This window comes from Sphaeramia orbicularis, chromosome 2 (assembly GCF_902148855.1).
Source record: "Sphaeramia orbicularis chromosome 2, fSphaOr1.1, whole genome shotgun sequence".
In the NCBI taxonomy this organism is placed as follows: Eukaryota; Metazoa; Chordata; class Actinopteri; order Kurtiformes; family Apogonidae; genus Sphaeramia; species Sphaeramia orbicularis.
Window position 1 is genome coordinate 319,123 of NC_043958.1, and position 26,990 is coordinate 346,112.

A 26,990-nucleotide genomic window follows, 5' to 3' on the forward strand; every position below is an offset into this window, starting at 1 on the left:
GCTTTGGACTCTGGGTTCATTTAATGACACAAACACCAGAGTGCATTCGGAGCCTCGTTCTAAACCTCCACAACAGCTTTGATCGACTGGTTAATGAGTGTTAACTTAAGCATCACTAATCTGATTATTCAAATAAACTAATGCTGTTCAGTGCACAGGAACCCATTATTTATTTGATTTAATTATCTGTTCAGTGTGTGAAGGCTGGACTTAAACACCTCAGGTTTACTGTGGTTTCATTAATGAAACATGTCTGACCTCTAGTGGTGATTTACAGGTAATGCAGGAACAGGAAACCACAAATACAGGTTCAGCATGTTCGGAAATGATCCATTCATCCTCATTTTTCCAGGATTTTACTCTTTTTCTCCTGACTTTAGAAATATTGGTGCACTTTTTTGCCACATTTCCATGTTTTTTGCTCAACGTTTTCTTATTTTTCAAGTATTTCGCTCATTTTATACTTGCTTTAGAAATATTGGTGCACTTTTACACCGCGTTTCCATGTTTTTTGCTAAATGTTTCTTTATTTTTCCAAGTATTTTGCTCATTTTCTTCTCCTCAGAAATTTCGGTGCACTTTTTTTGCCACATTTCCATGTTTTTGCTCAATGTTTTCTTATTTTTCAAGGATTTCGCTCATTTTATTCTCACTTTAGAAATATTTGTTTGCTTTTACGCTGCATTTCAATGTTTTTTCCTCAACTTTCCTCATTTTTTCAAGTATTTTGCTCATTTTCTTCTCGCTTTAGAAATATTTGTTCGCTTTTATGTCACACTTCTGTATTTTTTGCTAATTTTTTCATTGATATGTACTGTCCCAAATAAATAGATAGATAGATAGATAGATAGATAGATAGATAGATAGATAGATAGATAGATAGATAGATAGATAGATAGATAGATAGATAGATAGATAGATAGATAGATAGATAAGTGGCCCCTGAACTAACTTGAGTTTGACAGCCCTGCTTTAGGTTCTAACCCCTTGAGACCCAGTAATGCAAGAGAAAAAAAAAAAAACACTGCAAAGGACATTTCATGAAATAAATAAATAAGTAAATAATGGACCTTAAAAAAAAAAAAAAAAAAGTTAGACAGAACCACCAACAAAGGACCGATGGATCATAATTATTGAAGGAATATTTACAATGGAAAAAGAACTCACAAACTACAACTACAAGAAGCACAAATGGACAAAAAATGGAATAAATGGAGTTTTTACAGAACTTAGAATGGAAGGACTGAAGAATGGAGTGTCGTGTAGTGAACCCAAACAAGCTTTGTTGGTTCGTTTTTTGGTGTTTTTCATGACTAAGTGTTTATAGAATTTAAGTGGGAAAAAAAACAAAAACAAACCAAAGTTGCATCAACCTGTATCCAGACAAGACAATTATTTAATGTAAAAACCAAAACAAAAAAAAAACATAAAACCATAGTATGAGTCAGTGGAAGTGTTCCTTTGTTATACAAGGATGTGACACATGTTTCATTTGTTAAATGTTTTACTTCAGCTTCTAACCCTTAAGACCCAGTAATGAAAAAAAACCCAAAACACTGCAAAGGACATTTCATTAAATAAATAGATAATAATGTAATGGATCTTAAAAAACAAACAAGACAATTATTTAATGTTACAAAAAAGACAGTTTTTACCTTTCAGATGTTTATCTCTGCTACTACATTAGTAAAAATTTAAGGTAATTTATTTTATTTTATCGCATAAATTTCTGAAAAATCTAATTAGATCTCATTGGGGAAGTTTTCAGTGAGTTATTAATTTATAACAATTAAGCAAGTTTGATGACATTCAGAAGAAGTGCTTGTACACTAGTATAAAGTAATATATTTATTTCTACATTCTGAAAAAAAACAAAAAACAAACGTAGAGCAGAATTTTTTTGTCAAAACTCAAATGACCTAATCCTATTTTTTTTTTTTTTTGAACAATGAACAATTGAACAGCATATATACGTATATATAATAGTATACATCAAAAAAGGATAGAAAATTTCACAATTCACAAAATATTTTACATTTCAAATCAAATATATAGAAACACGGAAGTAAAACACACACACACACACATTTATATATATATATATATATATATATATATATATATATATATATATATATATATATATATATAATGCTCATGGTATCAACAGAAATTATATAAATTAAATTATATAAATTAAAGAAATTAGATCACTTTTTTGTGATCTGGCGCTATATAAATAAAATTTGATTGATTGAGTGATTTAATTGGTTTTCCCCTGTAAGTCGCTTTGGAAAAAAGCGTCTGCCAAATGCGTAAACATAAACATAAACATAAATTAGATTATACACTTGATATAGTTTCTTGGTTTTATTTGCTTTTGAATATTCTTTAAGTTGTCTAAATAATTGATTTAAAAAAAGGCTTTAAAAACAATAATGTTTGGACGTTGGTGTGCAGATTTGGTGTAATGAATGTGAAATTTAGCAAAAATAACTAAAAGGTTGATAATATATTTTTTTCTGGATTTATTTTATCAATTAAAATGTGTTGAAAGTTCAGTTTACATGAAGGGTCCATTTTTGTGTTTATAAAATGATTTAAATCAATCTAAAATATACGTGCGCAGGTGCAATCCCCAAATAAATGACATGTTTCCTGTTCGTTGCTGTAAAAGAACAAACTGTTTTTAACGCACAGGTCTGTACAGGACAACAGCCTCATCCTATTGGTCAACGTGTGGTTTACGTACATGACGTCAACACGCACGGTTTGAATGACGGCGGAAATCGGCTGTAGTGGAGTAAGAAGTAAACAATAAAAGTACTGACTGAGTTTTGACCGCAGGTTCTGGGGGTTTAGAAGGTTTGACGACAGCAACACCGAGTCACTCGCTTTATAAGTCCGTTAAAGTGAAAAGGATACCGTTAAAGTGCACACAACGCGGACTGGTAACGTCCGTTGGCTATGGTAAAGATGCTAACGCTAATGAAGCTAATGCTAGTCTGTCAGTTTAAGCTGTGAATGTGACGTTTTTATGGGTCAGGGTTTCTTTATTAGTTCCCTGGGGTCATTTTGTCTGCAGAAGAGTATACAGCAGTCCAATAACAATAAAAACAAGACAAGGTTAACTCACAAAAAACTAGTCTTCAAAAACAACCGCTACTGGCATAAAGTAGTTAAAGGGTGTTGTGTTGAATTCTGCTCCCTGTTGAAAACTGCCCCCCCCCCCCAATAACTTCATAAGTCATCCAGGAAGAAGACACTGCACCGAATTCACCCTATCACAGTTTACTGAGGAATGCTCCCTGCTCACCCTGGCTCATTATTCTTTCTCCTCTCTGACTGCAGGTGTAGGACATGAATTGTGAATTATTTGACCTCTTAACACCAGCTGTGGAGCAATTAAGTCATTAATTACGTTGTAAGAAATTGCAGTTATAGTTTTATCTGTTTAATATTAAAGAATGTGCAAACTGTAAGGTATACTACACATATATAACCACTATGTAAACTATGCAAATAATGTAAATATGTAAATACCATTAAAATTTTAAGAACTTTTAATTCTAAATTCAGCCTTTACATAAATATTTATTTGTATGAATTCAAAATTTCTCATTTTCCTTTATATTTCACTCACTTGTGTTTTTTTTTTTTTCTACCTGTGTTTTTGCACTGATGTGGGTGTGGGGGGGGGGGTCATTTTTTCGGGACAGTCTCATATTTTCCTGCTGTTGTTGAACTTATAGATGATTGACATGTTCAGACTTTTGAACTGTTTTTGTAGATTTCTCTGTTTTAATGCGTTCTGTTTTATGTCTTGCAGCCAGAGAGAAACAATGGAGCAGGTAAGAGAAGAGCAGATCAAACAACTGCACATTTGGCATTGATCAGACCAAAAACAAATAGGTGGTCAAAAGGAAAATGACGTGACGATGAAAAAAATTACCGTCGACTAATTTTCGTGGTGGATTACATCGACTAATGGCGGCAGCTTTATTCCTCTGATCTCAGGCATAGTACGTACAGTAGCTCTGTCATAAATCTGCATCTGTTTGATTAGATGTTTCATAAGTAGGTGACATTTCTGAATAGATCCTATGGAGCTTCACTTTTGGATCATGTGACCTTGGTTTATTATCTTTGTTAGGAGTAAAACCATATGCATTAACACATGTTGACGTTCCCTTGATTTGACACACATACAGTTATTACAAAAGAAGAATAATTTTTCTTTTTTTTTTTTTTCATTTTATTTGTTTATTTCAAGCATTTACAGAATACATCCAAATTCAAAATTCCAAAATCATTTACACTTCATCTACACTTGAAAAGAAGTGGGAAGAAGAAAAACGTATTTAATCCCACCCCCATTCTCATTATTAAATAACTAAACATAATAAACTTTTAAATACTCCTGTCCTTAGACTTCAAACCAGAACAATGAACGAAATAGGCCTAAATTATTATTATTATTATTATTATCATTATTATTATTATTATTATTATTATTTTATATTTAGACTTTTATGTTTTTGGCCTGTTACTTTTAAATGTGTTTAGTTGGTTTATTCCTTTAGGGGTGGGGGTGCACAAAGGAGAACTGCAAGAAGTAAGACCCAGTATCACTATGTTTGTACTGTATCTGGATGATTTTGTGAAATAAAAAGTTATTTAAAAAAAAAAAAAAAAAAACAAAGAAAAGGCCTAAACCAAATCAGAATAAACTCATTTGACAGTATTTACATTATAGAAGTAAAATGTGTGTGAAAAATAGAAACAAACATGCATTCCTGGTGGTGTTACCACGGTAACAGTTAACCGTTAACTTTTATTATAATAATTACAAACCAACAACGGTAAGAAAAATATAATAATAAATTAATCAGAGGCATTTGTGTCATTCTAGACTGTGTAAATAGAAAAAAGAGCCATCATTTCTTCATTTGCGTAGATCTTTGTGCTATAATTTGTAACTTTTGATCCAACTCCATGTAAACCAAACCCCAGCCTCACACTGTAAAAAAAATCTGTAATTTAACAGAATTTTTACTGTTTATTTTACAGATTTTTCCTGCATTTTTAAGATACAGGAAAATATCAATGCAATTACAAAAATAGGCTGTGATTTTACATGTCAAATGTAAAATAACATGAAAAAACTGTAACTGTGAAAAACCATAAAATTTCCATTTTTTTAAAAGAATATTTTTTCTTTTTTCACAGAAAAGTACAGTTAAAATACATTTGCAAGTGTATCGGAATTTCACAAATATTTCTTTTCTATTTGAGATTAAACTGTTAATTTAAAGTTTGATACTGTAAAAAATAATAATAATAATCAAACGAGATAAAATTACTGACAATTAGCCGTAAAAGTAGTATTAGTTCTGTCAGTTGAACCAGACTTGTTTGTTAATTGACAAATATCTTGTGTAATTACAGGAGGTTTCACAACCAAAATGTTGAATAAATGTATTTTTGTGAATGTATAACATGTATAAGCACTGATAAACTGTCCAAATACAGTTTTTATCAGTGGATTGGACAACTGAGTCTGACTGAAAATTATTTTTTATAAATATATTTATAGGTAATTTGATTGTTTGTAAATTGCATATAAATATTCTTTATTAAACATTAAAAAGTCAAAAAAAAAAAAAAAAAAAGAAGCTAAATCTCAAGTAAAGTTAGTGCATAAAACTGTATTGTACTTATGGAAAATTACCCTATTTTTATGAGATGGTTATTTTTGGTTATTTAACAGTATTTTTTGGGTGCCCCAGCTGCTGGAATATTACCGTTTTTTTAGTTTAGTTTTGTTTTGTTTTTTACAGTGCATATATGTATGTGTGTGTGTGTGTACCTGACAGTGGGTGCGGCATTATGGGTAACCTTTCACTCATTGTAGTTGAGTGGCAGCGGTATAGCTCATGTCCTGACTCCCCAGGGAGGGATGAGGAGTGGGGGGGGGGGGTTACAGAAACTTGATCATGTCTGGGTTTGTCATAGCTACACACAGTCCTGCTATGAGGATGATGACTGCAGGTTTAGAGGGTTTAGAGGAACTGAACTGAGCTGAACTGAACTGGACTGAACTGAAGACATGGACGGCAGAAAAACCCTAACACAGTCAGGGAGTCAGACCTATGTTTATCTGTGGACATGTAAACACTTCCAGGTAGAGCTCAGATGTTGGATGGGTCCAGGCTGTTAGTTTGACTGGAATGTTTTCCTTTTAACCTGTTTTCTTGTTTTTTTTCCTCTGTTGTAGCAGGAGCAGGTGGAATGGGATGATGTGAACAAACTCCTGCAGCATCATGGATTTAAACCCGTGTGTTTTGCAGATCCTGTGGAGAATAAAAACCTGTCAGGTAAATGTGACAGAGGAGGAAAAAGCCCAACATACTGTACATGTACTGTCAGAAAATATTATTACACAATCAAAAGTCATCAAAAATAATGATTATGCACCCAGACAGGCATTTGTTCAGGAAATACACCTGATGTTCTGTCTGGTACTAAATGTTTTGTGTCTTTTTAGATGTGGAAGTCGTAACACACATGAGTAAATGATAAACTGAGGCAGAATACTGTTAACATTACGTTTGTTTTTGTTAAGAAATTTCATTTTTATTTTTGTTATTATTTTATTTTACATGTTAATATTTTTATTTACTGTTTATTATGTTACTATTTATTTTACATTAGATCATATTGGACTGAATGTGAGTTTGACATGCGTGTCTTCAGGTTCCTTTCAGGACAGACATGATCATGTGTGGGTTCTATTACCCACATGTTCTCTGACGTTCCTCTGTGTTTGTCCAGATCTGGTTCTGCTGGATAAGAAGTCTGCATCTGAGATCAGAGCCACCCTCAGAATAATGCTGACCGACTCTGAGCGCAGGCAGGCGCTCATTCAGGAGCTCATCAAGTCCAACGGTCAACTCAAGTACGTTACCGCACATACTCCAACTGTCGAAAACCACCCAGACACAGACGTCCAACTGATGGTAGTTCAGGTTCTAACATCCAGCCCAGTTCAAATGGACCGGACCAGAACAACGATTACATAATAACCTAGAAATAATGACAACTCCACCTGAAAAAACAGACATTTGTTCAGAAAAATAAGTCCAATTTTAACAACATCCTGCTTGAACTTATCATTTATACATGTTTGTTATGGATCAGGTCTGCTAAGACACAAAACATGGGACATTCTTGTTATACTTTTAATATTTTTAAATTATTAATAGTGTTTTATATGTGTGTTTGTAGTCCAGTAGATTGTTGGTATCTGTTTCCGTCTGTAGACAACTTTTCAAGAAACATCTTCTCCAAAAATCTTCAGCCGTAATCAATTGAAATTCATAGCAGAGGTTCTTTGGGGTAAGGTCTACCAAGCTGGTTCAAAGAATTTTGTGTGTGTGTGTGTGTGTGTGTGTGTGTGTGTGTATATATATATATATATATATATATATATATATATATATTTACATACAGCCCTATTCAGGTTCTTCACATTTACTTGTTAAGGACAGTGTTTTTTTGGTGTAAATGGATGATTGTGCATAAACTCAGAGTCACTCATGGGTCCATATCAGCTCCTGTAAAACAGAAAAGAACTGAGTTTAAAGCAGCTCAGTCATTAATCTGTACGGGTGTGGAGTGTGTGTAAGTTGTGTCTCTTCAATAATGCATGTGTGTGTGTGTGTATGTGTGTGTGTGCCAACCACCTGTTCTGCCATCATTCAACCTCATCAACATCAGATGAAGGTATGAAGAAGACACCATCCGACCACCATCTGGACCTAAAATACCATCACACAGAATTCAGTCCTCCTTCATGTTTATTCCACTGGGTCCAGACAGGGTATCGAACACCGGGGGTGGGGGGGCAAACATGAGGCCCACGGGACAAAACTTGGCCACCAAAGGGTCCAGTCCGACCAGTCCTTTTTTTTTTTTTTTTTTTTTTTTTTTTTTTTAATCAATGTATTTTTTTTTTTCATTTTCAGTTTTTCAAACATACAGAAAGTAACACAAACACAGAGACACAGAACAGAGGAATAAGACGCCACAAAAAAAAAGTTCCATAATGTAATTACCCAATCACTTTGTACACAGAACACATTAACCGGAGTCGAGGTGCGTTGTCAGCTGATCTACATAAGAAATAAAAGGATGCCACACCACATTAAACTTCCCCATTGATCCCTTCAATGTGTATCTAATCTTTTCTATTTTAAGGAAAAACATGACATCACATATCCATCTGCCAAAGGAGGAGAGTTTGTTATTCTTCCAGTTTAAAAGAATGAGTCTCTGTGCTAAAAGGGAGGAGTAGGAGGTACTGTTTAATTGTGGCCTTTGTAGAGGGAGATCTAACAGTACGCCAAAAAGTCCGATAAAAGGGCAGGGGTCAAAGGTCAGACCTGTAATAGTTGAATGTGCTTCAAATATTTAAGGCCAGAATGCAGTTAGACTTGGACATGACCAAAAAGTGTGAAAGAGAGTAGCAGGTGCTCGTCTACATCGATCACAAATAGGATTAACTCCTGGGTACATTTTGGATAACTTAACTTTAGACATGTGAAGTCAACGTACAATTTTAAACTGAAGTCCTTATTTTTCTGAAGAATTTTCTGTTATTTTCAGGTCATTCACATCTTTTTGTTTGGATAGTTTGTAAATGTAAATAGTTTCATAATTTAATGTTGTTGTTTTTTTTTTGCACTAAAACAAAAAGAAACATTTGTAGTTGTCATTGTTTATAGGTTATCCTTTTGTTATTTTCCTGGTCTGATCCACTTTAGATCATATTGGACTCAACATGGAACCTGAACTAAAATGACTTTTAGAGGACGGAACCGGCCACGACAGACTCACACGTAGAAGATCCACTGGATTTTGTCTGGACCAAGGTTATTATCGTTAACAAAAACTAACGAAATGATGAAAACTAGAATTGAAAAAACATTTTCGTTAACTGAAATAAATAAAAACTAGAATTAAAAGAAAAAAACATAACTGACTGAAACTGTATTGTGTGTTTATAAAGCTAACTAAAACATATAAAAATTCTGGATAAAATTCCCTTCATTTTCATCTTTGTTAATGTTAGATTGATATGAAAGCCATTTATTTTGCTCTAGCAATTTTAGCTAGTGTCACCATACAGTACTTCATGGTCCGTCACTTGTGTTCACTTGTGGTTTCCAGTCGTCTTCTGGTCCCCACTCTACCTGGAAACATGGAGACTAAAGTTGGGAGAAAGCAGCAGAGTCCTGTCTGGGATTTATTTGAATATGACGACAGAGAAGAAGAGAAAAGAGACCACTGAACTGCAACTAAACTAAGCATTCAGAAAAAAATGAAAAATAATAAGAACAAGTGTTCAGAACTCAGAGCTCCTCCTTCCCCCTGAACTCTGTGCATGTGTGGATCCACTCTTTCTGTTTAAATCCAACAGTTTCCAGGTTGTTCCATACACAGAAACAGTTGAATCTGGTCCCAGTCATGTGTCTGTCCAATTAGATTCAATTCACATCAATATTAGTTGAGTTCTAATTTTAAATGTGTGGGAAATGGGATTTTCAATGTTCAGTGTAAATGTCCACAGAGTCCACATTCCACAGTGGATGTGGACAATTTAGTTCCACATACAAGAGGTTGTTCTAAGCTACAGGTGGATCCAACTGGAGGAGAATCGGAGTCGTTTGGAATTTTGAATGAATTTTGGAAAATGTCTCAATGATGACAGATGGAAAACTGTAGATGTTGTGACCTTGCTGTGACCTTGAACTTTGTCCTACTGGGACCAAAATGGACTGGGTTGGTCCCAGGGCCTAGGCCTATCTGTGGGGAAGATCTGGGAAAGATGGGTGGAAGAGTTTTACACTGAAGATGAAAACAAACAAACAAACAAAGCAAAGTGATCACACTACCTCCTGGCGGAGGTAAAAATCCCAAACTATTATAACCTTGGTCTGGACTCCAGTTTTAAATGTTTCCTACAACCACCAGGCTTTGAACCGTCTGCCCTGAGAAGGATGAAGGATGAAGCTCCTGTGATGTATTTTGTGACTGATCATCGTGTGTGTGTGTGTGTGTGTGTGTGTGTGTGTGTGTGTGTGTGTGTGTGTGTGTTCAGGGAGGACGTTCAGCTGCACATGAGCAGATCAGCTCAGCAGGGTCAGAGGGCGTCGGAGCTCCAGGTTCTGTTGGACGACGTCAGGTCCAAAGTCCAGGACTTAGAGGACCGCTGCCTGGGTTCAGCCGTCCAACAGCACAGCCAGACGCAGCAGCTGCAGCAGGACCGACAGGAAGCACTGGTACACGGACACCCACTGGACCGGTCTGAACCGGTACTGAACCAGGAAAAACCACTGACTTTAAACACCTCATTCATCAGGGAGTCCGAGCCTCGAAGGCAGCAGCAAACACAAGCATTCCTAGTGTGTTTTTTGTCAGACAGAAAAAAAGTAGATTTTTTTTACCTTTACGTCAGTGTTTTTCAACCTTCACATGGGGTCGCCTGGAATTTCTAGTAATTGATAAAAAAAAAATAAAAAATTTGCTAATACCATATTTTACGAACTATAGAGCGCACCTGACTATAAGCCACACCTGAATATAAGCCACACCCACCAAATTTTAAAAGAAAGAAATATTAGTACTGAAAGTGAGTTTTGTGGTTTTGTTTGGCCTTTAAAGAAGCGGTGTCAGACGCTGGAGGAGAAACTGTCCAAGCAGAGGGAGGAAACGGCTCAGCTTCAGAAGAAACTCTACTTTACAGTAAAAGAGGAGGAGCGAAGAGTGGCCCGACAGAGTCACACCTTCAAACACATCTGCAAGAAAGACGTCCAACAGAGCAGTGCAGCCGACCGGCAGTACGACACACACACACACACACACACACACACACACACACACACTAGGGATGTAATGATTACCGGTATAACGATAAACGGCGGTAGTAACGACGGTTAGTATTACTGTTTAAATTCTAATTCTCATGATAACTGTGTTTGATTACCACACTGTTAGGGGAAAAAACCTTATGTACAGATCTGCTTTGATATCAAATATTTGAGTAGAGTTTTAATTTATTACAATTTTAATTTTCTATACCTAATATTTGGAACCAATATTCACTTTTAAAGTCTTTGAAAAGGTTCATTAAGCATCTGTGTGTTATTTATGCAATAAATTATATACATTTATATATACGTTATATAAATGTCATCATATATACATTTCTCCTTTTAAAGTGGATTGTTGTTTTGAAGTTTATTTGAGTCCTAATTTAATGTGCTTTAAGGGATCTGTCTGAATGTCATCGCTCATCTTTTAGCCTTTTATTTGTTTGTTTATTTGCTTCATTTATTTGTTTGTTTATTTATTTGTTTGTTTGTGCAGGGTGTTGGACGTGATCGACTACTATGAGAATAAAATGAATCAGCTGCTGAATGAACTCAGGTACTAAGAAAAGACAAACAGACGTCATCAAGGACTCTGGACGGGGGGGGGGGCTTTTATATATGTGTTATGTGGAAAATCCAAAAGTATTGTTTTTTCTTGTACGACTAACTTTTTACTTTTATTTTTATCGTGATTCCAATAAAAAGTTGGAAAAAAAATAGTAAAATAATAGAAATAAATGAATAAAATAAAAAAATAATTTAGAAAAGATTAAAATAACATGAAAAATAAAGTAAAATTAAATGAATAAAATCGAAATAAATTAAAAAAAAAACATGATAATTAATAAATAAAATCACAATAATAAAATACAGTTTTTAAAAAGATGCTTTGTGACACTTATTGCAAAAACAAACAATTTAATTGCCTCTATATATGGGGCAAGTTTGAAGTAAATTGAAACAAAATTGATGCTTTTATAGACTTTGAAATTTCATTTATTATAAGTAAATGGGAGAACAAAAAAAAAAAAGATTAAAAAAAATTCCTGAAAAATGTGAACTTTGACCTACCTTTCCTTAAATGTAACCACAGCTATTCTGGGTCAGTGGTAATCTAAAAACACAATTAGGTCTGAATTCAACCAGTAGTTTTGCTGCTAAAGTGTAAACAAACAAACAGAACCAGAAACACAGCGTCTTGCCTCCCCTTTGGTCGTTAATGGAGGCCTGTTGTAAAGTCGGTCCTTAAAGGGTTAAAATACTCTAATACTTGTTTTGTCTGTTCTGTGTGTGTTTGATTCTCTTTGAACTCACTCCAGGATCAGTCTGAGCTCCTTCTGTCTGTGCTTTTACTGTTAAATGTCTGTTTTTCTGCTGCAGGTGTTCAGATGCAGGTTCAAACCCATCCTCCACGGTCTCTCCATCCTTGAAGACCCTGCTCAAGGTAACGCCACTAACTCTTTCTTTCTTTCTTTTTAAAATGACCATTTTTAAAAGTTTTTGAAAAGTGCTTGAATTTGACCTTGAACACTGGCTCCGCCCCCTCCCTCTCTCCTTTTTGTCAGGAGTACCAACAGCAGCAGAAGGAGAGTCGGTTCCAGATCGAAGAACTGAAGCGGAACGTCGACCATCTGAAGCAGGAGCTGGACACACGGTCAGTGGCCGGTCAGTCCAGTCCGGTCCGGTCCGGTCCCATCCGGTCCGGTCTGTGTCTGTGTTCAGAGCCGTGGTCACTAACGCTGGTGTGTTTTCAGGCCGACGCTGAAAGAGCTGAAGTTCTACAAACACAAACTGAGACGTTTGGAAGGATTCCACAACCACAGGTACGAAAGCAACGACCGTTCACCTGCACGACAGAACAGGAGAAGATTTAAGACTGGAACAGTTCAGCAGGTGTTTTCCATCATATTTATGTTTATTCAAGTTTTACAGCTTAGATACGAAATAATAGCAACAACATAGATTCTCCTATACCATATATATATATATATATATATATATATATATATATATATATATATATATACATAAACAATAGGAAATCTGTTCCAAGTACACGTGTACAATGAATTTTAATGTCAACTTTTAAATGAAGGATTATTTGGGCAAAATGGATGGAATGGAAACGTAAATAACTAAGCAATAAAATAAAAAGGTAAATAAAAAATAATTATAAATAATATAATTATTATATAATAATATATATAATTATAATAATAAATTGATAAAATAAAAACTAAAGTTAAAAAAATAATAAAATAAAAACATAGATAAAAAAATAAAATATTAATCAATGAAGAAAATAAAAATGAAGGAAAAAAAATTAAGTCAGAAAATATTAAAATAAAAATAAGTAAAAACAACCATAATAAATAAATACAATTTAAAAAAAAAAAAAAAAGTCAAGTTTTAAATGAAGGATTATTTTTGACAAAATGGATGGAATGGAAATGAAATAACAATCAATAAATAAAATTTAAAAATAAAGTAAAAAATAAATAAATTCAGAAAATTATAAAATAAATTTAAAAAGCATAATAAATAAATAAAATAAAGTGAAGTTTTAAATGAAGGATTATTTTTGACAGAATGGATGGAATGGAAATGTACATAACTAAGTCATAAAATTTAAAAAAAATTAAAAAAAATAAAAATATTAATAAATTCATAAAATAAAAAAATAAAGTAAAAAATAGTAATAAAATAAAAAAACATAAAGTAAAAAAATAAAATAAAAAGTTAGAAAATACTAAAATAAAATTAAAATAAATTCAAAAAAAGTAATGAAAATAAATAAAATGACAAAATAAAATAATACAAAAATAACATCATAAAATAGGTAAAATGAAATAAAAATAGTTTAAGATATAAAATAAATGAAAAAATAAAATATAAAAAGGAAAAATAATAGAATAAAATTTAAAAAAATAAAATAAAATTTAATTAGAATTTAAAAAAGAAAAAAAACAAAACATTTCTCAGGCCTGGTAACTACATGGTCCATAAACATCCTTGATCTTCTATTTTTATATTTAAATTCTGGACATAATCAGTGAATGTTCTCCATATATTTTCAGACTTTATTTATTTTGTGTATTTCAGTATATACCTGTCATTCTGTGGTGCGGTTTGTTAACATCTGGTCTTTCCTCAGTTTTTAATTCACCTGTTCTGCTTCTACTGAGCTAAAATCACCTGAAACCACTGAATTAAAATAGTTTTTTTTTAAATGTGTGGAAGTTCTGATTTAATCCATGACCTGTTCGTTGTCAGATTATCGAAAGATGACGACGCAGGAAACAGAAGCTCCAAAGACACAGAGTCACCGTTATGTGCTCATTATCGCCAGGTAAGTGCACGGAAAACACAACTATCAGCAGTAGCACCGTGTGTTTATTGACTTTTATAGGTTTCAAATGTTATTTTAAGGCAGGGATGTCAAACTGATTTAACTTCTACTTTGGCTTAGGGATGTAACGATTACCAGTATAATGATAAACGGCGGTAAAATTGCAGACAGTTAGTATTACCGTTTAAATTATAATTTTCATGATAACCGTGTTTGATGACCGCACTTTTCTGGAGAAAACGCTTATGTACAGATCTGCTTTTATGTCAAATATTTGAGTATAGTTTTAATTTATTTCAATTTTAATTTTCTATACCTAATATTTGGAACCAGTATTCACTTTAAAGTCTGTGAAAAGGTTCGTTAAGCATCTGTGTGTTATTTATGCAATAAATTATATACATTTTTCAAATCGGTTTTTATTTTATATTTTTTTGTGTGTTTTTTGTCCTTTTGTGTTTTTATAGTAGGTCAAAGTGAAAAAATAATAGACAGATGATACAGATGAAGTTGTGCTGAAAAAACAGATCCCAAACATGGGTATAGTAAACATTTGTTTATATAGTATATAAAGGCCAAATCAAAAGGACTGAAAAACAGACAGAATATACGGAAGCCTATTGCATTCACACAAAAAAATAAATTCGGCTATGTTTTTCTGAATAAACAACATAATTATCGTGTAAAAACAGAACCGAATTTTTATTTTTTCACGAAACAGTATCTTGTTAATTCGGAAAAACAGCCGAATTAAATTTTTTTGTGTGAATGCAATGCACTTCCATAAAAATAGGCCCTAAAGACCCCTAAGGGTTAATATCTGAATGTTTCTGCCAACAGAAGGTACATGGTGCCTGTTATTTTATTTTCTCTTGTTTTTAAATAGAACTTGGTTAAATTCTTTCAGTGTGTGTATCAGTACTTTTTGAACATTTTGAGCACAATTTCAACAATACTACGATAATAATTATAACTGTGATAATTTTGGTCACAGTAACCATGATCTGAAATTTTCATATCCTTCCATCCCTACAGGATTAAGGGAGGAATAAAGTAACAAATGTGGTTTTTAAATAAATTCTGTCCACTTGTATGATTGGGTTCAGGTCTGATGGCATTTCTACTTTCACACCAGGTGTCAGGTGGACCCCCCCCCCCCCCATCCCAGTTCTTTGTCCCATTGTATTTTCATATATAATGTGGAACATTCCTGTAAACATGAGCAGAGGATTAAAACTGCTGTTCCATGTGTGACCCTCCTGTTTGAATGTAATCTGTCTTGAACTTCCTTCAGCTGCTGAATGACGTCAGTGCCATTCTGACCAACGCCAACGCTCCGCTGAAACTCCACCCACACGGACACGCCTCTGTGGGCCTGGAGGGGGCGGAGTTCCAGCCTGTGGTCCCCATACTGGAGGTGTGGGCCCAGCAGCTGCATCTGATGAAGGTCTGGAGGATTACTTGGACCATAAGACTAGAAGGGCTCACAGTGTGTGTGTGTGTGTGTGTGTGTGTGTGTGTGTGTGTGTGTGTGTGTCCAGGTATTCACACTAACTCCGTACAGATCTGACTGCTGCAGTTTGTCGTATTTATGGTCAGTGATCAGACTAATGACAACGACAAGTGGACAGGACCAGTATTTCGGAGACATTAGTCATTTTTTAATACAATAGCCTTATAATCACGTTGCTATGGCCATTGACGGTTGCCACATGTGCAGTACCACACTGCATGATGGGAAATGAAGTTAAAAACACAAACAAAGCATTCACTGACTTCAGTCCACAGATATCAGTATTAATATATTTACTGTCGTTTAAGTTTTAAAGAATGATTTAACAAATAATTTTCATGTCAGCACTTATAAAATATAGACTCACATCTGTTCCTTAACTCTTTAAGTGCCAGACAGTTAAGGGGCTAATAAGCCTTAAAAGTGCCACAGAATTTGGCCGTTTTTCAGTATTTCGCGTCGTTTTTATAATATTTGAAGAATCCTGCAGGAAACCGCTCGGTAACATCCGACCGATTGCTAATTAGATTCAAAACGCACCAGACGCAGCCGATTCATTATTGATCGTAATTTGCATAATTCATAATAATAATAATAATAATAATAATAATAATAATAATAATAATAATAATAATCTTTATTTATATAGCACTTTACATACATTAAAAACTGTAGCACAAAGTGCTTTACATATCAGTTTAAAAATCAGTACCGCCCCCCACCCACACCCACCCACTCACCCGCACACACACACACACACACACACACACACACACACACACATACACACACACACACACACATATACATGCAAACCCACAAGCTCACACATACTTAAGAAGACTGACTGAGCACGGGTAGACCAGAACAAAAATGTACAAGTAAAAGTAAAACATCAGTTTAGGAGGCGCTGTCTCAGGGAGCCATCCGCACCAGGATGCAGCCGCCGACCCCGGCGACCAGGCACCAGCAACACAGCCCCGCATCCCAACTAGTGGGAGAGGGCCAACTGGGACCCTCACCCACCAGAAAGGAGCGGACCCCAGTGAGAGAAGGCGCCACAGCCCCCGGAGTCCACAGCCGCCCCCCGGCATGGAGGGCTCCGTCTGATGAAACATCGGAGAATAAGAAACATTAAAAAGATATAAAAATATTATTCGGTCGCGTGACCTCAAATTCCCGTCTGATTGGTCTCAAAAGGGGGACACAGAAAGAACGTCATCGAAATGTGAGAAAGAAATGGGGGTGGATGGTTTGTTTGTACACAAATGTGGCGTGTTCTCCAAAGCCGATCTGATCGGCCCGTGGCACTTTACAGGTTGTTTTCGTAAAGCCGATTTAATCGGCCCATGGCACTGAAAGTGTTAAAGTCGGCAGAACGACCACATCTAGAATTCGTTTTTAGAGCAGGTTTGCAGGTTTTTATTAGTTTTAATTTTTTTCTAAATGCTTGTTTTTTTGTTTAGTTTTAGTATTAATTTTAGTTTAGTGGTCTCTTTTCTCTTCTTCTCTGTCGTCATATTCAAATAAATCCCAGACAGGACTCTGCTGCTTTCTCCCAACTTTAGTCTCCATGTTTCCAGGTAGAGTGGGGACCAGAAGACGACTGGAAACCACAAGTGAACGCCAGTGAAGGACCGTTAAATATCATATGGTGCCAGCAGCTAAAATTGCTAGAGCAAAATACATCAATTTCATGTCAGTCCGACATTGACAAAGATGAAAACGAAGGGAATTTTATCCATAATTTTATCCGTTTTAGTTTGTTTTGTAAACACACAAACTACAGTTTCAGTTAGTTATCGTTTTTTTTCTTTTAATTATAGTTTTTATTTATTTCAGTTAAAGAAAATGTTTTTACAATTCTAGTTTTCGTCATTTCTTTAGTTTTCGTTAACAATTCCACACAGGTTGACACACTAGTGAAAACATAATAAGACGCTTAGTATTATTATTTACTTCTTTGCCACTTGTTTCTACTAGTGCTTTTATTCTGTGATTATTAAACCATATATATATGGTTCAATTTCTAAACTTTTTGCTCTTACAGGGTGTTTGTGCAGGTCTTGAAAATCTTAAAAAGTATGGAATTACAAACCAGTGTTTTCCAGACCGTGAAAAGTCTGGAATTTTGTGTGAACATCTTTATAAAGTACAGAAAAAAGTATCTCTCATAGTGGAATTTTATAGTATGTTCAAAGGCACATAATCCTGTAAGATAAGAAATATATGAGGAAAGTTTATTTAAAAACAAACTAGATCTGATTTTACTCACCGGTCGGTGCTGGAATGATTCTGATTTATGTGATATTTATGCATTTTTGTGATTTTTCATATGTTTTGAAAATGTTTCTGTCAGTAAAACATAATTTACTGTAAATTATACATTTATTCATTTGTACTTTTATTAAAACAAACGTTTCTGCGACACACAACAGGTACAATCTGAACCAAAACAGTAGGAACGTAAGTATAAAAGTATGTAAAGTCAAGGTGTGTGTGTGTGTGGGGGGGGGGGATAGCAGTTTTGAAAAAGTCTGGAATTTTTATTTGGATCAAGAGCAAACCCCCTGGATCGTGTTCGTAGCATAATACGACGTACATGATTGTGATAAAAAGGAGAAAAAACTAACTCTGAGTGTATGTGTTCCTGTAGATATGGATTCGACTCCAGTGATAAAAGTGAAAGTGACCTTTAAAAGTGTTTGAATTTGACCTTAAAACCACCTGTCTGTTGTGGTCAGGACCTGCAGCGCGGTTTAAGCAGACTGTCGTCCAGACTGATGCCGTGGCAGGTGGGTGACGGACGTCCGACGGCCGCAGACGCTGTGAGGGTGGAGGACATGATGCTGCTGGTGGACGCCATGTTGGAAAACACCTGCACCCACAACGAAAAGGTGAGTGTGTGTTTAAAGTCCTCTGCAAGGTTCTGATAGTTTAGGATTTTTCATTCTAGTTTAGTTTTATTTAGTCTGGACTTTTTTTCTCTAATTCAGTTTGTTTTAATTAGTTTTTAGAGCAGGTTTGATAGTTTTATTAGTTTTCATTTTTCTCTAAATGCTTAGTTGTAGTTTAGTTGTAGTTCAGTCGTCTCTTTTCTCTTCTTCTCTGTCGTCGTATTCTAATAAATCCCAGACAGGACTCTGCTGCTTTCTCCCAACTTTAGTCTCCATGTTTCCAGGTAGAGTGGGGACCAGAAGACGACTGGAAACCACAAGTGACGAACCGTCAAATATCATATGGTGCCGCTAGATAAAATAGCTCGAGTGAAATAAATCGATTTCATATCAATCCGACGTTGACAAAGACAAAAATGAAGGGAATTTTATCCATAATTTGTATCCGTTTTAGTTAGTTTTGTAAACACACAATACAGTTTCAGTCAGTTATTGTTTTTTTTTTTCCTTTTAATTATAGTTTTTATTTATTTCAGTTAATGAAAACGTTTTTTCAATTCTAGTTTTCGTCATTTCATTAGTTTTCGTTACAATAATAACCTTGGTCCTCTGTAGAGTTCACCTTAGGGTTAAAAACTCACATCCACCTGCACAATTCCAGCAGCGGCTAATGAGGCTATTCCTCCATCAAACATATCGTTAGCTTTAGTCACATTTTAGGCCAAAGTGTGAAATCTGTGTAACTTTTACTCTCCTAACACTGCTGGTTCAACATTAACTCATGGGCACTGTGTCCGACTCCGGGCTCGTCTTCGTCTGCTTCTTTATTGTCATCGTTAGCAATTCCTTCAAACATCTTCTCTGAAACTACTGATTCGATTCATTTCACATTTTAAATGTAGTTTCCTTTGGATAGTGTTTGACACCCCTGATCTAAAACAAACTAAAATGGAAAACAGGTGAAAGTTTATTCCCATAATCGCATAATGTTTCTTTATGCACATTTAAAGTTGTTTTTCATAATAAATATGATCAATTCAACTCAGGTTTTTTTTTTTAACTGTAACATACTATTTTAAGCAGTTATTCCATATAATAATGATAATTAACAGACAGATATTTCAAGTTAAAGGTGGGGTAGGAGCATTTTTTACTCTATTCCTTAAAGGTGCGGGAGACTTTCGTGAGCAATTTTTCATCAAATCTGTAAAACCTCAGTCCTCGCCAAAGTATCACGAATCTGTAATTCTTTCTGTGATTACTCACCTGAATCGTGAACTTCCGTTTCCCACAATGCATGTCGTGACAAAATTCCTCAGATGCCCGAGTTCCCTCCCGGTTCTGTTTGTAAACGCACAGTTTGTTTCTGGTGGATGGAACTAAGAAACTGTTCACCGAGATGCAAGAGACTCAGGTGAGTAATGACAGACAGACGAACAGATTCATGACACTGAGGATATGACTGAGGATGGACAGATCTGAGGAAAAAATGGTCACGAAAGTCTCCCGCACCTTTAAGTTCTTCCTGCATAATTACCAAAGAAGACGTTTTCTGACCCTTTTACAGCAAAAACCCATGAATAAACGTGGCCAGCTCTAATGGTGGTCCTTAAAGGGTTAATCAGACGGGTTTTTTCTGCGGTGTTTGAACCTCCAGGTGCTCCGAAGCCCCACCCGTCACACTCTGGGGTCCATGGTGTCTCATTTCCAGAAGCTGTTTGACGTGACGTCCCTCAGCGGTGTCTACCCACGTATGAACCAGGTCTACGCCAAACTGGGCGAAATGACCAACGCCATGAGGAACCTACGAGACCTCCTGGACCTAGGTACCCTTCAGCTCCACTGGCCCCCCCCCCACCCCCATGAATCCACTTGTACTTCAGTGTGTGTGTGTTTTGTGTGTCAGACGGCAGCGTTTCTCCAGGTGAGCTGGTTAATCAGGTGGCCAGGCTGGTATCGTCCTCTGAACAGCCAGCGGCGGTTCAACATCTGCTGGGACAAAACGACATCGACAGGTACTGGCCAAACTACACCTGTGTCTGGAGCGGAGGATCATTTAGACCAGGTTCCACATTCAGGCCAGTTTCATCTAAAGTGGGTCAGACCAGTAAAATAATAACAGAAGAACCCATAAATAATGACGACTACAAAATGGTCTGTATGATTTAGAGCAGGGCTCTCAAACTCATTTTCTTTCAGGTTCCACATTCAGCCTGATTTGATCTGCAGTGGGTCAGACCAGTAAAATAAAGCAAACGCTGAAGAAAGTTAACAAAATAAACACTAAAAATGACAAAAATGAAGTAAATGATGAAGAAAATGAGCAAAATAAACAATAAAAACAACAAAAATGAGCCAAATGATGAAGAAAATTAACAAAATAAACACCAAAAAGAAAAAAATAAAGCAAGTGCAGAAGAAAATGAACATAATAAACACTAAAATTGACAAAAATGAAGCAAATGCTGAGGGAAATGAACAAAATAAACACTAAAAACAACAAAAATGAGCCAAATGATGAAATTACACAAAATAAACACCAAAAAGAAAAAAAAAGCAAATGCTGAAGAAAATTAACAAAATAAACAGTAAAAATGACAAAAAATGAAGCAAATGCTGAAGAAAATGAACAACATAAACACCAAAAATGACAAAAATGAAGCAAATGAAGAAAATTAAGAAATTCAACACTGAAAGCAACAATGAAGCAAATGCTGAAGAAAATGATCAAAATACACACTAAAAAGGACAAAAATGAAGCAAATTATGAGAGAAACTGAACAAAAATCAAGCAAATGCTGAACAAAATGAACTAAATGAACCTTCTCTGGTCCATATTCTGCTGGTTTCTAACATGTCAGTGGTTCCAGTTATCATTCTAGTTCCTATTGGTCACTGATAGAAGTCATATGTGGACTGTGATTGGATGAGTTGAGTTCTCCAGTCAAAGTCCCGCCCACTGGAATTCTAGTTAGATTGATCTCCTTTGTCATACAGACAGAACCTGAACACCTCACACATTAGAACAGAACAGGGACTATTGGAACTGTTGTTTTCATTTTCATGGTTTTCACTGGATGAACATTGGCTTATATTTACATTATAATAGTTTTATAATCATCATTAAAAACAACTAGAACAGTGACAGAGTCGACAGAACCATGTCCAGACCCAGACCTGAATAGCCCACATCCACATGTTCACAGTTGTGGGTTTTTTTTGTTTGTTTTTCAGTATAATTATGAAGGTGAAGCAGCATGAGGAGTTCTTCCCTGCCTTTCATTCTCTTGTGGTGGAACTTTTACAGACTCTGGGTAAGTACCAACACATTCACAGACAAACTTAAGCAAGGAAATCTTCAAACTTAGGCCCAATCCCATCTTTTAGTGTCTATCAACTAGGGATGTAATGATTACCGGTATAACGATAAACGGCGGTAAAATCACAGACGGTTAGTATTATTGTTTAAATTCTAATTCTCATGATAACTGTGTTTGATTACTGCACTTGTAGGGGAAAAAACCCGATGGAAAGATCTGCTTTTATGTCAAATATTTAGTTTAATTTATTTCAGTTTTAATTTTCTATACCTAATATTTGGAACCAATATTCACTTTAAAGTCTGTGAAAAGGTTCGTTAAACATCTGTGTGTTATTTACGCAATAAATTATAGATATTTTTCAAATCGGATTTTATATATTTTTGTGTGTTTTCTGTCATTTTATGTTTTTATAGTAGGTTAAAGTGAAAAAATAATAGACAGATGATATAGATGAAGTTGTGCTGAAAAAACAGATCCAAACATGGGTATAGTAAACATTTGTTTCTATACTATATAAAGGCCAAATCAAAAGGACTGAAAAACAGACAGAATAGACTCAGACCACTAAGGGTTAATATTGGAATGTTTCTGACACAGAAGGGACGTTGTGCCAATTACTTTATTATTATTTTGTTTTTTGTTTTTTTCAAAATACAACTTGGTTGAATTCTTTCAGTGTGTATCAAGTACTTTTTGAACATTTTGAGCACAATTTCAATAATACTGCGATAATAATGATAACCGTGATCATTTTGGTCACAATAACCGTGATATGGAATTTTTATATCGTTACATCTGTACTATCAACTATAAACGGCAGAAATGCAATCTGTAACACATTGAAACGGCATTAAACAGACGATCAAATGATTAAGTTGTTTACGAAGAAAATCCGTACATTTGTGCGTTTCTTTTGTCACGCTGCTGTACTTTTTACCTCCACCAGGAGGTTTTGTGATCACTTTGCTTTGTGTGTTTGCATGCGTGTGTGTTTGTTTGTTTGTTTGTTTGTTTGTTTGTTTGTTAGCAAGATAACTCAAAAAGTTATGGACGGATTTTCAGGAAATGTTGATTCTGGCACAAGGAAGAAATTATTACATTTTGGTGATGATGGGGGGGGGGGGGGGGGTCTGTCTTGGTGGAGGTCCACGCTCTGAGTGCTTTTCTTGTTTTTACTGTTTACCTCCATTTTGCCGATGATTTGAACTGAATTATGGGAAATTTCTCCTGCCCCTCCATATGTAGTGTGGTCCTGGAAAATGTCCATTTGGAGGGGCAAACAGCCCTAACAGCCGATAACGTAATAAATTGGCTATTTTTAAAATGTAATAAGCCAATAACGTAAAAAAGTCCTGAACTGATCATGTAATAACTTATTGGCTGGTTATTATGTTATTGGCCTGGGAAAAAAAATTCTTCACAAATGTAGTAACTGAGCCAATAACGTAATAAGTTATAACGTTATCGGCCAAAAGCTGTTATGTTATCGGTTCAGGACTTTTATTACGGTGTTGGCCAGATATTATCACCTGTTATTACATCATTGGCTTCTTAGCCCCTCCCCTCCGTCTAATCGAGAATCGGGACAACACTACCCCTTCATGTGGGGGGAGGGGTAAGGGGGAGGGGCCAAGGGGGGAATTGGGGTTGGGCCTAAAGCTCCAGTCTGAACGCAGAGCTCTTTATAGGTTTTATGTTCAGTCTAATTATTACGTTTCACAGATTCCTCCCGTGGGCCAGATCGGACCCTCCAGTGGCCGCTTTTGGCCCACGGGCCGTGTGTTTGACCCCCCCCTCGCTTTAACGCTACATGTGTGTGTTTCAGGAGTCAGCCGTCTGGACGACATCCTTCCAGCTCTGAAGTCTTTGAAACAAACGGCGCCGTGATGTTTCACGTGTCAGCGGGTTGTTTTTGTGACGAATGTAACGTTTGACGTGTTTCCTGTTTTGAATAAAAGTGTGGAAGGTTTTACATCATGTGACCCGGACGCCCAGTTCAATCAGATTACCTCATTGGTGTTTTTCCTGTAACTTTCATTTGCCCCGAATTTTAATCGGTTGAAAATCTAAAGCAGAAGCTGAACTGAACTGGGTCAGAACCATTAAAAATAATAGGAGGCACGACAAGCCCCGCCCCCTCGAACATACAGTCAGATTCCACTCCTTTTATTCTGGAAACATTTGACTCGTTGACTGGTGGAATCGTACGTTTCTGTCTGGTTCTGTCGGTTCGTTTCCGGTCAGAGGTTTAGGAACACACCCAGGTGTCAAACATACGGCCCGTGGACCAAAACCGGCCCAACAGTGGGACCTCCACGACCGATGTATGAAATTAAAAAAAAAAAAAAGAAAATACAATGGAAAAAATGATTAGACCACCGTTTGTTTTCTTCAGTTTCTTGTTCATTTGAATGCCTGGTCCAACTAAAGACACATTTATTTGGACAAATATAATGATACCAACAAAAACAGCTGATAGTAGTTGAATTCAACAGCTGATATCTGTCCATTTAACATGTTTTCTTCATAAAAACTAAAATCACCTCAGTTCTTCCATCAATATCTATGACACAGGTGTCAAACATGTGGCCCGGGGCCCAAATCTGGCCCCCCAAAGGGTCCAGTCCAGCCCCTGGGATGAATATGTGAAATGTAAAAATGACACTAAAGATATGAATCCTTTTAGTTCTGGTTCCACATACAGACCAATGTAATCTGCAGTGGGTCGGATCAAATACCATCATAATAACCTAGAAATACTCACAACTCCTAATGTTTCTCATAAATGTAAACATTTTTATGTCATTTTACTGTATTTACACTAAAACAAACTATCATTTCACAAAAACACGAATAACCTGAACAAATATGAACATTTTGAAATGTCTGAAGTGCAAGTTTACCAGTTTAACATGAAAAAAAACAAACAAAATACTGACCATGATATTAGGATCAATGATAAATCACTTTTAAAAAGTTAAAAATAAAGAAAAAACTGCCACAAAAGTAACACTGGGTCTGTGTGGGTTAAAAAATGTAATTTACCTGAAGAAAATTGTAAAAAAAAAAAAAAAAGCACAAACGTGTACCGTTCCGGGTCTGAGGAGGAGGTTCAGACTTATTAAATTCCTATTGATGGGGGGATTATAACTTTGGATCAAGCAAAATAAAGAAGTGTGGGATAAGTTAATACTATTAGTCAGTTATTAGTTATAATTACATACTTAAATTCGACCATTTCTAAAATACAAGTCTTTAAAATGTATCTTATAAACCAGAAAAATCCATGTTAAAGTCCTGGAACACCCCTGGGAATAAATGGTTCAGTCCAGAGGAGTCCGCAGCGGCACTTGGTTGCTAGGAGACGCCTGGACCCTAGAACTGAAACATAAGGAGAGGCTTCCTAATCCTACCCACTGGTGTTTAAATGATGAACCGCTCTACTTCACCTATTTCTATACTGAGGGATTACGCATGCTTTATGCTGCCTTCACGGTTTATGGGAATTATGGGAAATACTAGTTGCGAACTCCAAAATTACACATAAACACCCTCTCATGTTGTATTTTCCGCTGAAGAAGTGGGGGAACATGTTTTTTGTGGATGATTTTTGCACATTTATAGCATACTTAATTTGCACAATTAATACTTCTACTACTACTACTACTAATAATAATAATAAAATAAAAGTCATCGAAGATGAGTTAACACATCCACAACTGTTTTACCCACAACTGTTTTTTCTGAATTAATGAGAGAATTACGTCATTAATTCCAAAGAAACAGCTAATTTGTATTTTTCCATGTGAATACAGTATACTTCCATAGTTCACCAAGGTTCTAATAGTTTGGGATTTTTCATTATAGTTTAGTTTTATTTAATTTTGACTTTTTTTTTCTCTATTTCACTTAGTTTGAATTAGTTTTTAGAGCAGGTTTGTTAGATTTTAGTAGGTTTTTTTTTTCTCTAAATGCTTCATTTTTAGTTCATTTCAAAAATGTGAGCACTGTTGTTGACAGTAAATGTAGGAAATTCAGTTTTCATATTAAAAAGTGTTGCAGTTCACAGAACAAACACAATATGATCATGCAGATGATGAAAAAAGAAAAATCAGCTGTTTTTCTGAATTAATGAGATACTTCTCTCATTATTTTTATTATTATATTTATATTATATTTGTTATTATCCAATCCAACTTTATTTGTAAAGTGCTTTAAAACAACTGCAGTGGACCAGTGCTGCACAGAAGAATAAATAAAACCAATAGAAGAATAAAATAGACTAAATTTAAAGACATAGAAACTGTACAAAAAAGTAAATAAAAAAAAAAGTGCTGTAAAGAAGAATAAATAAACCCAAATAAAAGAATAAAATACAATAGATTTAAAAGCCATACAATTAAAAACAGCAAAATACATAAATGAAATGAATAAGAACAATAAACTACTGCCAAATAAAAACAATAGAATAAAGATAGTACCATCAAACATCTCACATGGTTTATAATTTATAGTTTATTATACATTTATTATTATATTTTTACTTTCCATATGAACACAAGGCAAGTTTGTACATTTGGAATCCACAAGTGTAAAAGTTCATGTTTCCGACAGCCCGTGAAGGCATCACTAGTTCTGTCTGGGACAGAGCGGTGTTTGCTGAGGCGTTCAGGGTCCTTTCAGAAGCCCAGGTGTTGTGGTTCTTCTGTGATGGCCTCTGAGTTCCGCCAGCAGGTCCCGGTGAGGTGTCTGAAACCTGGAGGAGCTCCAGTGAACACGGCCGATCTAACGGAACACTTCAGGCCCGTTTTCCCCGGTGGATCCGCAGAAGGCGGAGCTCCGGGACACGTTCCAAACTGTGGTCGGTTCCGTTGCGTTTGTAAAAACTGAAAACGGAATTAAATGCGTGTGTTTGACGAAGAAGGGTCAGGGGGACGGCGCGTGCAGCGGCACCGGGACCGGGGACACCGGAGT

At 35.5% G+C, this 26,990-nt stretch overlaps 2 protein-coding genes and 1 long non-coding RNA gene across 6 annotated transcripts in view; 2 read left to right on the top strand and 1 right to left on the bottom strand.

Moving 5' to 3' along the window:
• LOC115430559 (uncharacterized) lies at window positions 1-22,952 on the bottom strand. Its single transcript, XR_003936959.1, has 4 exons — window positions 22,818-22,952; window positions 20,502-20,506; window positions 361-367; window positions 1-10 (listed from the first exon to the last, which is right to left on the bottom strand). It is a non-coding gene; the product is annotated as an uncharacterized LOC115430559 (long non-coding RNA).
• On the top strand, window positions 2,769-24,016 carry cep70 (centrosomal protein 70). 4 transcript variants are annotated; one of them, XM_030150625.1, is made up of 17 exons: window positions 2,769-2,970; window positions 3,830-3,851; window positions 6,278-6,377; window positions 6,835-6,958; window positions 10,163-10,376; window positions 10,726-10,901; window positions 11,431-11,490; window positions 12,315-12,378; window positions 12,500-12,588; window positions 12,689-12,757; window positions 14,208-14,283; window positions 15,578-15,730; window positions 18,541-18,693; window positions 20,351-20,519; window positions 20,600-20,708; window positions 21,928-22,007; window positions 23,842-24,016. In XM_030150625.1, the coding sequence occupies exons 2-17, from the start codon at window positions 3,843-3,845 to the stop codon at window positions 23,901-23,903; spliced, it is 1,707 nt and encodes a 568-aa protein (XP_030006485.1). In that variant the 5' UTR covers window positions 2,769-2,970; window positions 3,830-3,842; the 3' UTR covers window positions 23,904-24,016. The 4 variants fall into 4 exon arrangements, with proteins under 4 accessions (XP_030006485.1, XP_030006494.1, XP_030006471.1 ...); XM_030150634.1 differs by having other exon boundaries at window positions 10,163-10,343; XM_030150611.1 differs by lacking the exons at window positions 2,769-2,970; window positions 3,830-3,851 and adding an exon at window positions 6,015-6,184.
• Window positions 24,017-26,814: 2,798 nt separating this feature from the next.
• The window catches only part of LOC115430428 (ankyrin repeat domain-containing protein SOWAHC-like), a gene marked incomplete at its 5' end in the record, with an annotated part of 3,871 nt that continues 3,695 nt past the window's right edge, over window positions 26,815-26,990 (top strand). The window contains one exon of the mRNA XM_030150431.1: window positions 26,815-26,990. This exon is cut by the window's right edge and continues 391 nt beyond it. Within this exon, the coding sequence (XP_030006291.1) occupies window positions 26,815-26,990 (176 nt within the window).

Excerpts from the sequence above, each read along its gene's own strand:
- cep70 (XM_030150611.1), top strand. The coding sequence starts at position 6,110 with ATGGACGGCAGAAAAACCCTAACACAGTCAGGGAGTCAGACCTATGTT. Across the intron at positions 12,589-12,688 it reads AAGCAGGAGCTGGACACACG|GCCGACGCTGAAAGAGCTGA; the intron begins GTCAGTGGCCGG and ends GTGTGTTTTCAG. Across the intron at positions 14,284-15,577 it reads TATGTGCTCATTATCGCCAG|CTGCTGAATGACGTCAGTGC; the intron begins GTAAGTGCACGG and ends AACTTCCTTCAG.